The 13,390-nt window shown below is 49.3% G+C and overlaps 1 protein-coding gene across 2 annotated transcripts in view; it reads right to left on the minus strand.

Annotated features, from left to right (window-relative positions):
* The window catches only part of LOC112673852 (transient receptor potential cation channel subfamily C member 4 associated protein), a 69,246-nt gene that overhangs the window by 1,080 nt on the left and 54,776 nt on the right, over positions 1–13,390 (minus strand). For both annotated transcript variants that reach the window (XM_025469815.3, XM_025469816.3), the window contains exons 10-18: positions 10,243–10,374; positions 8,204–8,262; positions 6,123–6,224; positions 4,959–5,042; positions 3,900–3,990; positions 2,759–2,899; positions 1,920–2,028; positions 1,181–1,293; positions 41–247 (exon numbers count right to left, since the gene is read on the minus strand). In XM_025469815.3, coding sequence (XP_025325600.1) covers positions 41–247; positions 1,181–1,293; positions 1,920–2,028; positions 2,759–2,899; positions 3,900–3,990; positions 4,959–5,042; positions 6,123–6,224; positions 8,204–8,262; positions 10,243–10,374 — 1,038 coding nt within the window. The remainder of the gene's footprint in view (positions 1–40; positions 248–1,180; positions 1,294–1,919; positions 2,029–2,758; positions 2,900–3,899; positions 3,991–4,958; positions 5,043–6,122; positions 6,225–8,203; positions 8,263–10,242; positions 10,375–13,390) is intronic.

Here is a 13,390-nt window from a genome sequence, read left to right on the forward strand (position 1 = left end):
CAGCACATGCACCAACTGCTAGGGCTGAGGGAGAACTCACGTTCTCCAGGCAGGTGCTGTCCTTGTCCTTGTGCAGGTAATGCTGCTGCCAGAAGCGCAGCAGGTTGTGGAAGTTGTTAAGCAGGAAGCCGGGGTACTTCTTGCTGTGTTCCATCCGCTGCAGCAGCCGCAGGTACAGGGGCAGCCGCTCTTTCCGGCGGGCCAGCATCAGGATCACCAGGCTGGTGTTGAGGCAGCTGACGTTCTCCTGCAGGGCACCGGGCCATCCAGGTTAGGTGCGGGTAGGCAGCCCCAGTGGCCCCCAGTGGACCTGGGGTGTCACGCGGCAGGGAGAAGGGTGGCCCACGCCCCAACCCTGTGGGGCCCTGGCAGAGCTCACAGGCCACGCACGCCCCAAGCTGCCCCGGCACACACCTGAGAGGACGGGGGAAGGAAGGCCGCCAGTGGGCTGCCCTGACCACCTTCCTGTCCCTCTGCCACCCACCACCCATCCCCACGCTGGTGGGGTCATCATCGTTGGTCCAGTGAGAGGCCGCTCCTCTTCCAGAGTCAGCTCAGGCATTGCTTCCTCCTGGGAGCTCTGGTTCCTGGAGCTTCGATCCCCAGGGTAGGGCGGGGTGCCTGCCTTAGGTGCGGCTACCTCACTCCCTAACTTGTGCTCGGAACTAGGCTGGGGGCGGCTCAAGGGAAGGGGCTCGCGCTCTCTGGTTCACTACAGCCCCAGCCCAGTGCCCAGCCGCAGTGTATGTTAGCTGAAGGAACAGAGAACCACCTCTGAGCCTACAGCATCACCCCCATTTTAGAAAAGAGAGTGAAGACACAGAAGGGATAGCCATGATTAGTTAGGGAGGGGGTGGGAGGCAATATCAAGTCCAACTCCAAAGCCTGGAAGGGGCACCAAGAGCACTGGATTGGGAGTCAAGAATGCAGTGCAGTGCCAATCCTGACCCATCCGTGACCCCGGAGACTTGTTCCCTCCTTAGGCCCTGTCTATAAAATGGGGCACTGATCCCTGTCAGGAAAAAATCGTCAGAATAGCTGGCAGGGTTTCCCAGGAACCAACAGATGGATCAAGATATGCTTCTAGGGTGAAGGTGGGAAAGATCAACCGTTGGGCTCTGGGATGAGGGAAACGGTCTCCAATCTCTCTTTCCCAGTGTGGGGCCACAGAGCATCTCACCTGGGTCAGAGTCTGCACGTGGATGATGTTGATGAGGCGGAAGAGGAAGGACATCTGCGTGGGCACCTGGGATATGTAGGCAAGCAGGCGGCACTCAGACAGGACCTCGGCAACTGGGGACAGAGAAGCAGAGGTGTGCTGGCAGGCTTGGAAGCTGGTCTATGGCTCAGGCCCAGCGATCTGCTATTCAGGCTTCCAGCCAGGACCCCTCCCACTGCTGGGGCCCGGACTCTGGAGCTGGGAGCCCCCACTGTGAAAGAGACCACAGGAGAGGGTAGCTGCAGCGGGAACACATGTCTCCAGCTGTGCTGCCTCCCAGGCTGAGCCCATGGTCTCAGGAAGTCCCACTAGGAGCTGACCGCCACCTCTTCCCATAGTCAGTGCAAGGGCTGCCTCATGAGGCCTGCCCTCCCCTCAGCTCACCACCTAGGCCTCTCACTCCAGAAGATTCCAGGCAGGATGGGGTGGTGTGGGGGGTGGGTGGGAGGTGTTTTCATTTTACTTGCAAAAATAGTTTCTTCACTTTTATTAAAATGTACGTCTCATGAAAGGAAGCACAGAAGACAGAGAAAAGTCAAAAGCCAGGAAAATCTCCCAGGGAGCCACAACCTTGACCTCGGCCACGTGGGCATTTGGGGCAGCTGCCTCTAGCCATTTGTCTCCTTGCCAGATGCTGAGTGTTTGACACCAGTGGGTCCACCTTGGGTTGATTCGCCCTGGCATTAGGGATTTTTCTTACCTTTCATGTCCACCTGGTTTTCGAATCGGTCCAGCGACAGAGTGACACAGCGCACCAGCATGTTGGAGTCCACCAGTGAGCTGTTGATCTGCTTCAGGAACACCTGGAACTGGAAAGGAGCCCGAGCCTCAGATGGGCGGTGGGGGATGGGGGGGGGGTCCCGCTGCAGGCAGCTGTGGCCCAGGCTGTGCACTTGTCTCGAGGGGCCCCCATTTACCAGGCCCAGTTGCTTCTGATAAGACCAAGGCCCAGACAACCTGGGTAGGCTGCCCTCCAGCCCCATGGGACACCAAGTGCAGTGTTTTCTCCACTGATGGGGACTGGATTCCTCTCATTTTCACTTCAACTGGTCCGAGCTGGGTTTCTGTCAAATGCTCCATAAAGCTAACACACCAGGCCCAGTCCTGGCACCCACCACATCACATGCCTGCTTGCACCATCTCACTGGCCCACAGCAACTGTGACGGTCACCCCTGTACACCCAGGGTCTAGCGTAGTCACGGCACAGAGCAGGGGTGAATGGCAATTCGGTGAGGACTGCCCACTGACTCACCAGTATTTTCCAATTTAAAACCAGCACCTGAAGACAGGCAAGGGCCAGGCCTCTAAGATTACTATTGCTACTACTATTTAAAGTATTCTCATTCATTTGAGAGAGGGAGTGAGTGAGCACGCGGGGTGTGGAGGGGAGGGAGAAGCAAGCTCCCTGCTGAGCAGGGAGCCTGACTTGGAGCTGGATCCCAGGAGCCAGCCCCTTAACCAACTGAACCACCCAGGCATCCCTCCAAGATAACTTCTGAACAACACAGCAAACCCCACGGAGTCTGGGTTAATCTTACCTTTGCATCAGTGTTGATATATTTGTTGAATCTCTTGAATGCATCAACGTTGAACTTCATTAGCTCCCCAAGAAGGTCAAAGTAACTCTGGAGCACATCCCTCGATTTGCACTCGCTGTCCACAATGCAGTACAGGATGTGCTGGGGGTGGGAGAGGACAGGATCAAGGCAGGAAGGTGGCTGAGCCCTGGGGCCAACAGGCAGATGTGGCTGCTACCCCCAGGCTGTGCTCATCCAAGATGCCCACTGCCTGCCTCCCACCAAGGCCAGGCACGGAGCTTCAACCACATGACACCTGCTTCCAGTAGGCATCCGCGTCAGTTGATGGAACTTGTTCCCCTGTCCAGAGTCTCATCTGGGGATGCTGGGAGCTGCGAGGGCAGGCCTATGGCACCTCACTAGGAGGTTGGGGCGGGCTGGGGTAGGCAGTAAGGACCTCTCCTGCTTGCAGGCGAGGGGAGCTGTCTCCAGATATGACACAGGCCACTGCCTAAGCACTGAGGCCATTCGAATAACCGAAGCACAGGGTTTAAGGGCAGAGGACACATTTTGACCCCATGGTTTGTCTGCATATTTATGAATAAAAAAGTTTATACTAAAATCAATGAATTTTTGTCAGGAACATAAAGCCATTTTAACTTAATAAAGTTTTCTGTAACAGTTCAACTGTTTCCATTTTTTATTTTCATTTTCCTGCAGTTACGCTAATTTGGATCAATTCCATTTACAATTCATGGGTCAGTTTGTTTGTATCCTTAATTTTTTTTAAAACCAATTATATCTTTGGCCCTTTTGTTCCCTGTCTTTAGCAAATTTTGCTCTTTCTGAAGGCCATTTTACAAAAGGGAAATTAACTTTTGGTCAACAGCAAAATATCCTCAGGGTCAAAAGGCCTTATTGGGTAACAACAGACTCTTCCCCCTCTTCCATGGCCACCCTCAGCTCCATCACCCGTTTTAAGCACCTATAGGACCCACAGCTGGAAACTCAGAGGAAGTCCTAGGGCAATCTGGATTAGCATTTTAAAATAAAGAGATTTGGTCTGTGCCTGACCACCTGTCTAGGTCTCAAGAAGGAGAGCAATGCATGGGGCTGCGGGGGGAATGGGACACCCAACACCCTGGCTCCTCCAGGCCATTACCTCCAGAAGGCCTCGCTTCAGCAGGAACATCTGGTCTGCATAGGAGGTGGTCCCTCGGAGGAAACTCTCCACAGCCCGGGCTTGCCAAAACCTGCGACCCAAATGTTGACCCCTGGGGCTGGGAGATGTCTGCTGCCTTTGGACTTATTCAACATTTACTGAACATCTAGGTGGCAGGCCTCATACTAGGCATCAGGGACACAGCAAGGATAGGTCCTCACAGGGCAGACAGTTCAGTGGGGAACAGTCCTCTATTTGGTTCTGTGTGGAAGAAGATGTGTCTCAGAGAAGGTGGATCTAGGATCAAAGGGCTGGCTACAGTAAGTCACTCTAGGCTTTGACCCTTCAGAAGGAGAGAGGGACAATGGAAAGCGAGGCTGGGAAGGCCTGAGGGAACCAGACAGACATATGTAGATGGGACACCAAACTGACTTTGGATGGGAAGAAGTGGCCATAGAGGGTAAGGCTGGGATCAGTGAGGGGAAGTCTGGACAAGTCAGGCTGAGGTGACAGGGGTCCTATGAGGGCACAGAGCCTACTGATGCATCACAACCCTAGGCCTGAGAGAATGCCTTCCTTACCCACTGCTTCTGTCCATAGCCTTCACGGCTCCTCTTAGGTGAGCTGGAGGAGCTCTGAGAAGCCCTCCTGTCCATGCCCACCCCACCAGCCTCCAGCTGGGAAAGGGGATTTCCTTTGCACCCTCAGCTCCTAGGGCAGATCCCAGCTCTGCTCCTTTTCACAGTGCATTCAAACAGGTTTCTTTTCATGCTTGTTTGCCGCAACCCAGGGAACTCCCACGGGCAGGGGCTGTAGCTTCCTACCACCTGTCCAATGCCAGCACAGAGGAGCACTTGGTGAATGCCCGGTCAGTTCTTGAAATATGTTGTTGGTATGCAGCAGCAGCTCACATACCTACTGAGTCAGACCCCCTTTCCCCCATAGTAGTCAGATGTCCAGGGTGGAAGCTGGTAACTCAAATGAGGTATTTCTAATCACCTGAGAAACACTTAGTTTCTGGGCCCCTCAGGAGTGGCAGGTGCCTGTCCCCAGACCTACCTGAAAGAGGACTCAGCTGGCTCCTTCTTCATGACCTGCAGCAGACGAGTTAATAAGCCCCTCTTCCCATCACACACCAAACTCCTGGAACAAAACAGGGACACTGGTGGCAGACCTGAGGCTGACAGGGCCCAGTCCCACTTGGCTGAAGGACTGTTGTCCTGGGGTTGGGTTTCTCTGCTGCTTTAAATGGGTAAAAAAGCCTGGGGACATTTCCAAGCCAGCAGGATATCCTCCCCCACCTCTATCTGGGCCCAGAGCACCCCAAAGACGCCTGCAGTCTTAGAAGTGAATAGCCAAGTGGATTCACACCACATCTCAGGCCAGCTTTCCCTCCCAGACCCACTAGCAAGCGATGAGAGGCCAGAAAAACCCAAAGTCAGTGCTCAGAACTGCTGGAGGGGGGCTGGTTACACCAAAGGGAGTCTGAAACACCACAGCAGAGTCTGCCAGATGGGGTAAAGTCTGTGCCAGCAGGGTGAGACGGAGTACCCTGGGCCCCACGTTCAGTTCCAGCTGGCTTCCGACAAGCCCCTGTGTCCCTGGGCCTCAGCTTCCTGGTCTGATAAAGACATCTGATGAGGAAATGACTCGGGCTGCATCATGGGGGGGGAAGAGGGCCAAGCAGGCAGGAGTCTGGGCCCTTAAGTTCCCTCTTCAATAGAATGGCTCTACGTTTATCCTCTATAGACATTATGGACTGTGCAGTTTCATCTGAACAGATTTCTCCTGCTTTAAAAAAAAAAAAAGAGGCTGAGAATTATGACTTCTGTTGCTGGATACAGCCCTCCCTGCCCTGACCCCCGTGAGCCTGTGACCTCTCTGCTGTTCAGGTGACATAACCCAGCTAATGGGACTTGGTACCGGACAAGGAAGAAGCATATCAGCAAAGGTGACTGACAAAGGAGTGGGCAGAGCACACATAACCTCTGGCAGGTGACCTCTACAAGGCCCTGCTCCCCGTTCTGTAAAGTTGAGGTAATGACGGTGCTTCCTTCCTGGGGCTGCCGTGGGACCCAATGAGGTAATGCAGGTGATGTGAGGACAGTGCCTGACACACAGGAACCCTCAGGATACAGCTACATGTGAATGAGAAAGGACAAGTACCACACCTGCAGGCATGCAGCCAGGGTAGGCTGTGGGCCAGAGCTGCACTTCACCTACCTGTCAGTGTTAAGGACGGCTTCCACCTCAGGGATGTTGGCTTTGAGAGAGATGGCACTGAGTTCGTTCAGCTCCTGGTTATTGAGCAGCAGGTACTTGTTCCTGAAACAAATGGGTTGAAAGGGATAAAGGACAGGCACCGGGCCAGCCACCTTCCCATTTCCTGTGGTGAGAATCAGAGTCTCTCTGCCAAGTGTCCTCCCCTGACCCCACCTGCCTCTGAGGCTCAGGCTCAGGGAGCCTCCCTGGCTCCATCCTCTGCCCCTCTCACTAACAAGACCCCTTCCCTCAACATTTCCGGGCCTTTTGTTTGCCACTGAACATTTCTATTTGACTTCTCAAAGGCACTTCCAACTCAATGAAATCCAAATCCAACTCATCATTTTGCTTCACACCTGGCCCTATTACAGCACTGCCACCAGGGGGCCTGCCTCCCTCACCTCTAGGCCTCGCATCACTCCAGCCATGTGGACAGAACAAGGTTCCCAAATGGTCTCTCAACACATAGCACTCAGAGAGATCTTTAGAAAAAGGACCCCCTGACCATGTTACTCTCAAGTCAAAATGCCCCCACAATTTCACAAGCCTTAGAACACACACAATCCGGGCCCACAAACATGACCCACAAGGCCCTCTGGCTGAAACCAACCACCATTGCAGTCTCACTCTGAGCCAAGCCCACCTTCATTCACATCACCTGCCACACTGGCCTTCCTGAACACATGGCGCTCCCTCCTACTGGGGATTCTTCTGGAACAGTCAGCCTCTCATTCTTCCTTTTCACCCAATTTCACTACCAACCGTCAAGGTCTCAGCCAACAAGTTACTTCTGCAGAGAGAGCTCCTAACCACACTCTGGCCAGTTCATGACCCCTGTCAAATGTTCTCTCACAGAACCACGCTCCCTCTACCAGAATACTATCCCTATCTGTCACTATACATTCAGTGGTGTAATTCTCTGATAACTATCCTTCTCCCTTCCAGGACTGTACCCTTCATTAGAGTGGGGGTCATGGCTTTCACCTATCACTGTCTCCCCAGAGCCTAGCCCATACAAATGCTAGCACATATGCCCAGCACTTACAAGTGCTCAGATTCAAGAGTCTGATGAAAGTTAGGGACCCACTTCCTCAGAAAAAAAGTCCACAGTCAGAACATACTGGTGCCATTTTTCAGAGGGTTCACATTACTTCCTGGAGCTTAAGTCCTTCAGACAGAGAACCTCTGAAAGAGGAAGGTCAACATGATCCAGACGGAAGTAGCAAAGTAGAGGCGCCTGGCCATATTTGTCCTCAGGCACCCACGTTCTGGTAGTTTATACAATGTTTCAAAAGAATTTAAGCCAATGTTTAAAATCAGGACCTTTCACGTAAATCTTAATTTCTAGCTTCCTTTGGGGGAAAAACTCAGAAGCTGTGCAATAGTGAGCCCAGTTTCCTGTATACCAACAGTTGGCAAGAGCTGAGCAGTAACTGCCTGTGTGTTCCAGCTCACCAAAGTCCCCACCACGCTGTCTCCCCAGTGTCAAGATCTAGGGTCAGCTGCTATGCACTCCTCCCCTACACTATTCCCCCTATACCAGAGAATCATTCTCCTGTACATTCACCACTGAAGGCTGAAAAATACAACATGAGAGGGCAGAATGTGTTTCTAAAAAATGAGAGAGGGTACATCTCCTTGTGTGGGTGAAGAACAGTCCACCTGTCCGATAAGCAAACACTCAGCCCACTCTGCCCACCTGAGGTCCCCGTGAAGAGCCAAGCTGTCCGCTCCCGGTTTAGGAGGGCAGACAGTTGAGAGATGTATTGACTCCCAGGGTCACAAGGGGCCAGCAACACCCATACTCACTTCCTCGTGTGGCCATGAGGGCTCAGAGGAAGCTCAGCATGGAGGCCGGCACATGGGGAGAGCTGCGCCAACAGCAGCTCTCGGTACAGCATTGTGCAAGTGTGGCCACACGCGGTAACCACAGTGGCAGCAGCTCCTGTGGCTCCCAGGTCCTCCGGAGTGGAGGTCGAGGGGACACAGAGATGAGAGGAGCTGGCGCAACAACCCTCCTTCCAGGAACAGCTTATACTTACTCATGGTGATCGCTGAAACTCTGGAGAAGCCTCAAGAACTGTATCTTCAAGGTAATGTCCTAAAACATATGTGCATCATTGTTAAAATCATCACCACAATAGAAGCCAAAACACTACAGTGAGAGCCTGGGTGTGTGGCTTTGCTTCTCTGAGCCTGTGTCCTCATGTACAAGGAGGACTTTTCTAGTCAGAAACCCTCTACTGACTTCCACATCTGGCCAACGGCAGATTAAGCTAATGTGGATCCTTCCTGCTAACCCCTACTCTGCGGACATCTTGGGTAAAAAAATCATGGAAATTCTTTTACATGGGAGGTTAAGTTCATAACAAAGGAAAATGCGCAGGAATTGGAATTGAAGAAAGGACTGAGCCCAGAGCTAGAAGCACGAGAGCAGATGGTTGATGGCTGGCAGCTCTGGGTAGGATGGAGAAGTGGAAATGACACTCACTCATCCAGGGTTTGAGTTTTAATGCTGTGCAGGGACTAGAAAGAAAACCTGAGCCCATGTAAAGTCCAGGAAGTATATACACTCAGTGAAAGAAGGTTTAAGAAACTCCCAAACTTACCAGCCCAGGGAGCTAGCAAGGACACCTGTCTTTGCCAGGGTGCTGGTGGTGGTGGAAGGGAGGCCCCAGGAAAAGGATTCTGGGCTCACATCTCCAGGGCCAAGGCACTCAACATGATGAGCACTTGCCCTGGGACTTACCCCTAAAGTACCAGGCAGACAAAAGCCAAGTGCTCTAAAGAAATACTTCCAGGACCCAGGCTACATTACAGAACATGAGGCCACATTCCACCCTGAGTTGAGTCTGATGACTCAAATACAAGTATTAGCACCCCATGAGCAATCTGAGACCATAAAAAAGATGTTACAAGTAATGAAAGAGATAGAATGCAACAGAACATTAACATAATGAATAACACCAAGTAGTTTTTCACAAAGAGCCAGATGTTTCAAAATGCACAATATGTTCACTTGAAATTAACAACTCAGATGGAGGGGCTGAGAAGCAAAATCTAACAAGGCTAAAGAGGAAGACAGTAAGCTGGCAGACAGGGCACTGCAGAAAGTTCACAGGACATGGCCCAGAGACCAGGGAGGCCCCACAGCACTGACGGCTGTGCCGCACTATAAAGCCCCAGGATACTGTCCCTTTTTTGAGGTGATTACTGAGCCTCCACACGGCCTATGAGGACAGCAGGCAAGGGAGTGGGACCTTCCTTTTGCAAGAAACAGGCTCAGAGGGCAGCCCAGGTGGCTCAGCGGCTTAGCACCGCCTTCAGCCCAGGGCGTGATCCTGGGGACCTGGGATCGAGTCCCACATCGGGCTCCCTGCATGGAGCCTGCTTCTCCCTCTGCCTGTGTCTCTGCTGTGCTCTCTCTCTCATTAATAAATAAATAAAATCTTAAAAAAAAAAAAAAAGAAAAGAAAAAAGAAACAGGCTCAGAGATTCAGTGACTTGTTTAAGCTCTCCCAACAAGCCAAGCAGCACAGAGGCCTCCTGACTCTATTCTGTGCTCTCCCCATGGCACTAGCAGAGCAGCTTGCAGTGAGCCCCTAACTATCCCCCCCTCCCCCACACACACACAAAGCATCCCTTTCTGGCTGCAGGACATTGGTGGTGCATGGTTTCAGAGGGCAAAACTACTACCAGTGGATGGATGATATTAATGGGGTAGAGTACAGAATGAAGGAAACTTGCTACTAGGTCACGGGGTGGCAGGGCCCTGCCTGGAGGAAAGTGAGCACCCCATTCCAGAGGTATACAAGAGAAAGCTGGCCCAAGGGCCTCAGAAGGGATTTCTGCACAGGTAGAGGGGTGGGTCAGACCCTTCTCCAAGCAGCTTCCACTTACAGGATTATACAGACTTCAGAAATAAATTATAAACAAATATATAAAAATAAAATTATACAGACTTTATATAAACTTTCAGTTTCTGCTCTTTCAGAAAATGAGATTTCAAAGGGTCAACAGCAGATCTTGAAACAACTACCCCTGGCAAGTAAAGCCCATCTGTTGTCATTCCCCTGCTCACCGGGCTACAGTCACAGTTCTGGTTGTGACCATGGAGGACAAGGGCAGATGCTGAGTGCTTCCTCCAAATCAGCTTGTCGAACAAATTATTGAGCCCAGGGATCAGCTTGAACTCAGCAATCATTCTGTGAACCTGGATAGAGTGGGAAGGCAAAAGCATTATGACAAATGTGCTGCCAAGATCCATCAAAGCCTTATGCTTGGCATGCACAAAATAATCTTTAGGAAAGAAAATGATCAGTAGGGACTGTTGAGATTTAAAGAAAATAACCCACTGAGCCTACCCCTCTCTCACCACACTCCCACTATGCACAGATACACTTTTATTCTCTGCTCACGGATCCCCACAATACTCCTAGGAGTCCCACTATACGATGGGTCCTTTCTTAAGAACACAAGTTTGGATTCAGAAAGCCCTAGGTTTGACTCCCAGCTCTAGCACATACAAAATTTGTAACCTCAATCAAATTTCTTAATCCTAGCTTGTTCCCTCCTCCTATCATTAAAAAAATAAAAATAACCCTCTCATCCTTCAGAGTAGGATAAATTTCAACTGGAGGCAAAATAAACATATTTTAAAAATTTAAATGCTCAATAGCCTAGGAAAATCTATGCAAAGACTAAAAAAAAAAAAAAAAAGAAGAAAGATCACACTTGAGAAAGACTTTTTAAAGTATTAAGTATATTAGGTAAATCTAGAAGCCAAGACAGAAAACCATTCAATTCAACCATATAAAACTTTAAAAATTCTCTATGGCAAAATTCACAATAAGTCCTAAGTCAAATAGGAAAATGGAGAAGATACTGGTAATCTGACATCACAGGTAAAAAGCGAATTTCCTCCATAAGGAATCCTACAAATCTCTGAAACAAAAAGACTACCCTTAGGAAAAAGTGGGCAAAAGACACTGACCGGAAAATACAAGATATTCTTCAATATATGGTAAGTGCTCAGCTGCACTTAAAATACTAAGAGAAATTCGAATCACAACCACTTTTTCACTTTTTCAGATTAGCAAAGATAATACTACTGTGTTGGTGAGCTGGGCCTCAGGCATGCTCATACACAGCTGGTGAGGGGGCATATTGGAGGTAACACTAGAAGGAGGAGGACATTTCAGTAATACCTCTAAAAATTACAAATGCATATTCCCTTTGATGAGTGATTCTACTTTTAGGAATTTATTCTCAAGCAGATCCACATATGTACTAAATGACATATATACAAAGTTGCTTATGGCAGCATTATTTGCAATACAAAATAGATATAATCTATACTCACATTAATGGGGATTAGTTGCATAAATTATGGTATATCCATTCAGAGGGGTATAAGGTACCAGTAAAAAAAGAATTGCGTTTTTTTTCACACATAGTGAACATTTACCAAGATTCAACATTAAGAAAGCAAATACGTATATAAGTACATGACTGCATTAAAAAAAAAAGAGGAATATATTTGCTGTTATAAGCATAATATGTCTCTAGAAGGATACATGAATAACTGGTAAAATTTAGATGCTTCCTAGGAGAACCAAACTGTTCAGGATCAGAGGAGAGAAAGGCTTGATACCTATTTATACATTTTAATATAGAACTATGAATTATTTACCTATCAAAAATATTTTTTTTACAGAAAACAAAGCTATTACTACTTCTCAGGGCTACTGTAAGGATAAGGTCAGAAAAGGTATGTAAAGTCCTGAGCACAGCGCCAGCGCTTATTAATTCCCATTTTACAAGGGGAAGGGGAAGTTGAGCAGGACCAACTCGGGCAAGTGGTGGAAATGTCACCCTAATTCAGGTATTCTAATCCTAAAGCCTGACTTTTTCAGACCCACCACAGGTGTGCATATATCTCAAGAGACCAGAACTTAAAAAAGATGGGATTCTGGGTAGCGTTCTTCTTTGAGCCTGAGTCCCTTGACAAAAGATGAGGGATAACAAAGCTGTTGAAAGGATTCAATGAGGTAATGTGGGGGAAGCTCAGGGCCTGATGTATAGGAAGTACTGCATGGATTATTTACTTTAGCACCAGAGAAATGGAGCCTCTGACTTCTAGGGAGAGTTTCCAGTATAGTGATTTCAACCATACCAAGACTGGTCAGAGAACTTGGTCTGAATGCACAATAATAAACACTCTAAGAAGGAGCCTTCTGGGAGACCTGGCCAGGGAAACCCTTCCCCTTGCTGTCCCCATCTCAGCGAGGTCCATGAAACCATATCCCCACAGTGCCGGTCACACAGCAGGAACGAGTTAATGCTGACTGTGCAAAGGCGGCTGTGCCAGCTTTACACTGGTTCTCAGGTGGACAGGATCCTGAGCCCAGCCTACAGTCCTTCCAAGGAAGCAGTGGCTGTAATCATACAGTTTAACTACAGACGACAGTGACTAATTCATAAAGACTTGGAACAGGAAAGCTCAGGGAGTAGGGGACAGTCATGGGGTAGAGTACAGAAAGCAGAGTCAGGGTGACGGAGTTTAAATCTTGGTTCTACCGATGCCTGGAGCCTGAGAGCATAGTCCTTTTTGTACCTTGGTTTTTTCAAGCATCAAGAGAGAAGAGAGTCACCACCTGTTTCATAACTTACCAAATACCTGAAAATTCAAATATGAATAACTGTGAAGTGCCTCAAAAAAGGTAAAAGCACTCAACACATGTAAAGTACAGTGACTATTATTTCTTTTATAACAAATATATTCTATACTGAAGGAAGGTGCTTTGATACTGTGGAGGTCAGGGTGGGATCTCATCCAGGGTCCTGGTTTTAAATACCAGCTGCAACTTGACAACCCCAAGTTCTATCTCCAGGCCGGAACTCTCGCCTAACTCCAGGTATGGGTAATCCAGGTGCCGATTCTAACAAATACTTCAAACCTAACTTGTTCAAACAGTATTCCTTGCCTTTCTTTCTCTCTATACCTCTGTCCCCTACCCCAACTCCCTAACTCACAATCTTAACCATCTCAATAAATGGCCCATCCATCCCCCAACCTGCTTGGGCCAAAAACCTTAGAAGGAGTTAAAGAAGTTACCCATAACCCCTTTCTCATGCCCACATCCAAACTTGGCAAATTCTACTTGTTCTACTTTCAGAATATATTCAGAATGTAAGCACTTCTCACCACTCCCCTCCACCAACATGCT

Source organism: Canis lupus, chromosome 24, assembly GCF_003254725.2.
Source record: "Canis lupus dingo isolate Sandy chromosome 24, ASM325472v2, whole genome shotgun sequence".
Classification (NCBI taxonomy): Eukaryota; Metazoa; Chordata; class Mammalia; order Carnivora; family Canidae; genus Canis; species Canis lupus.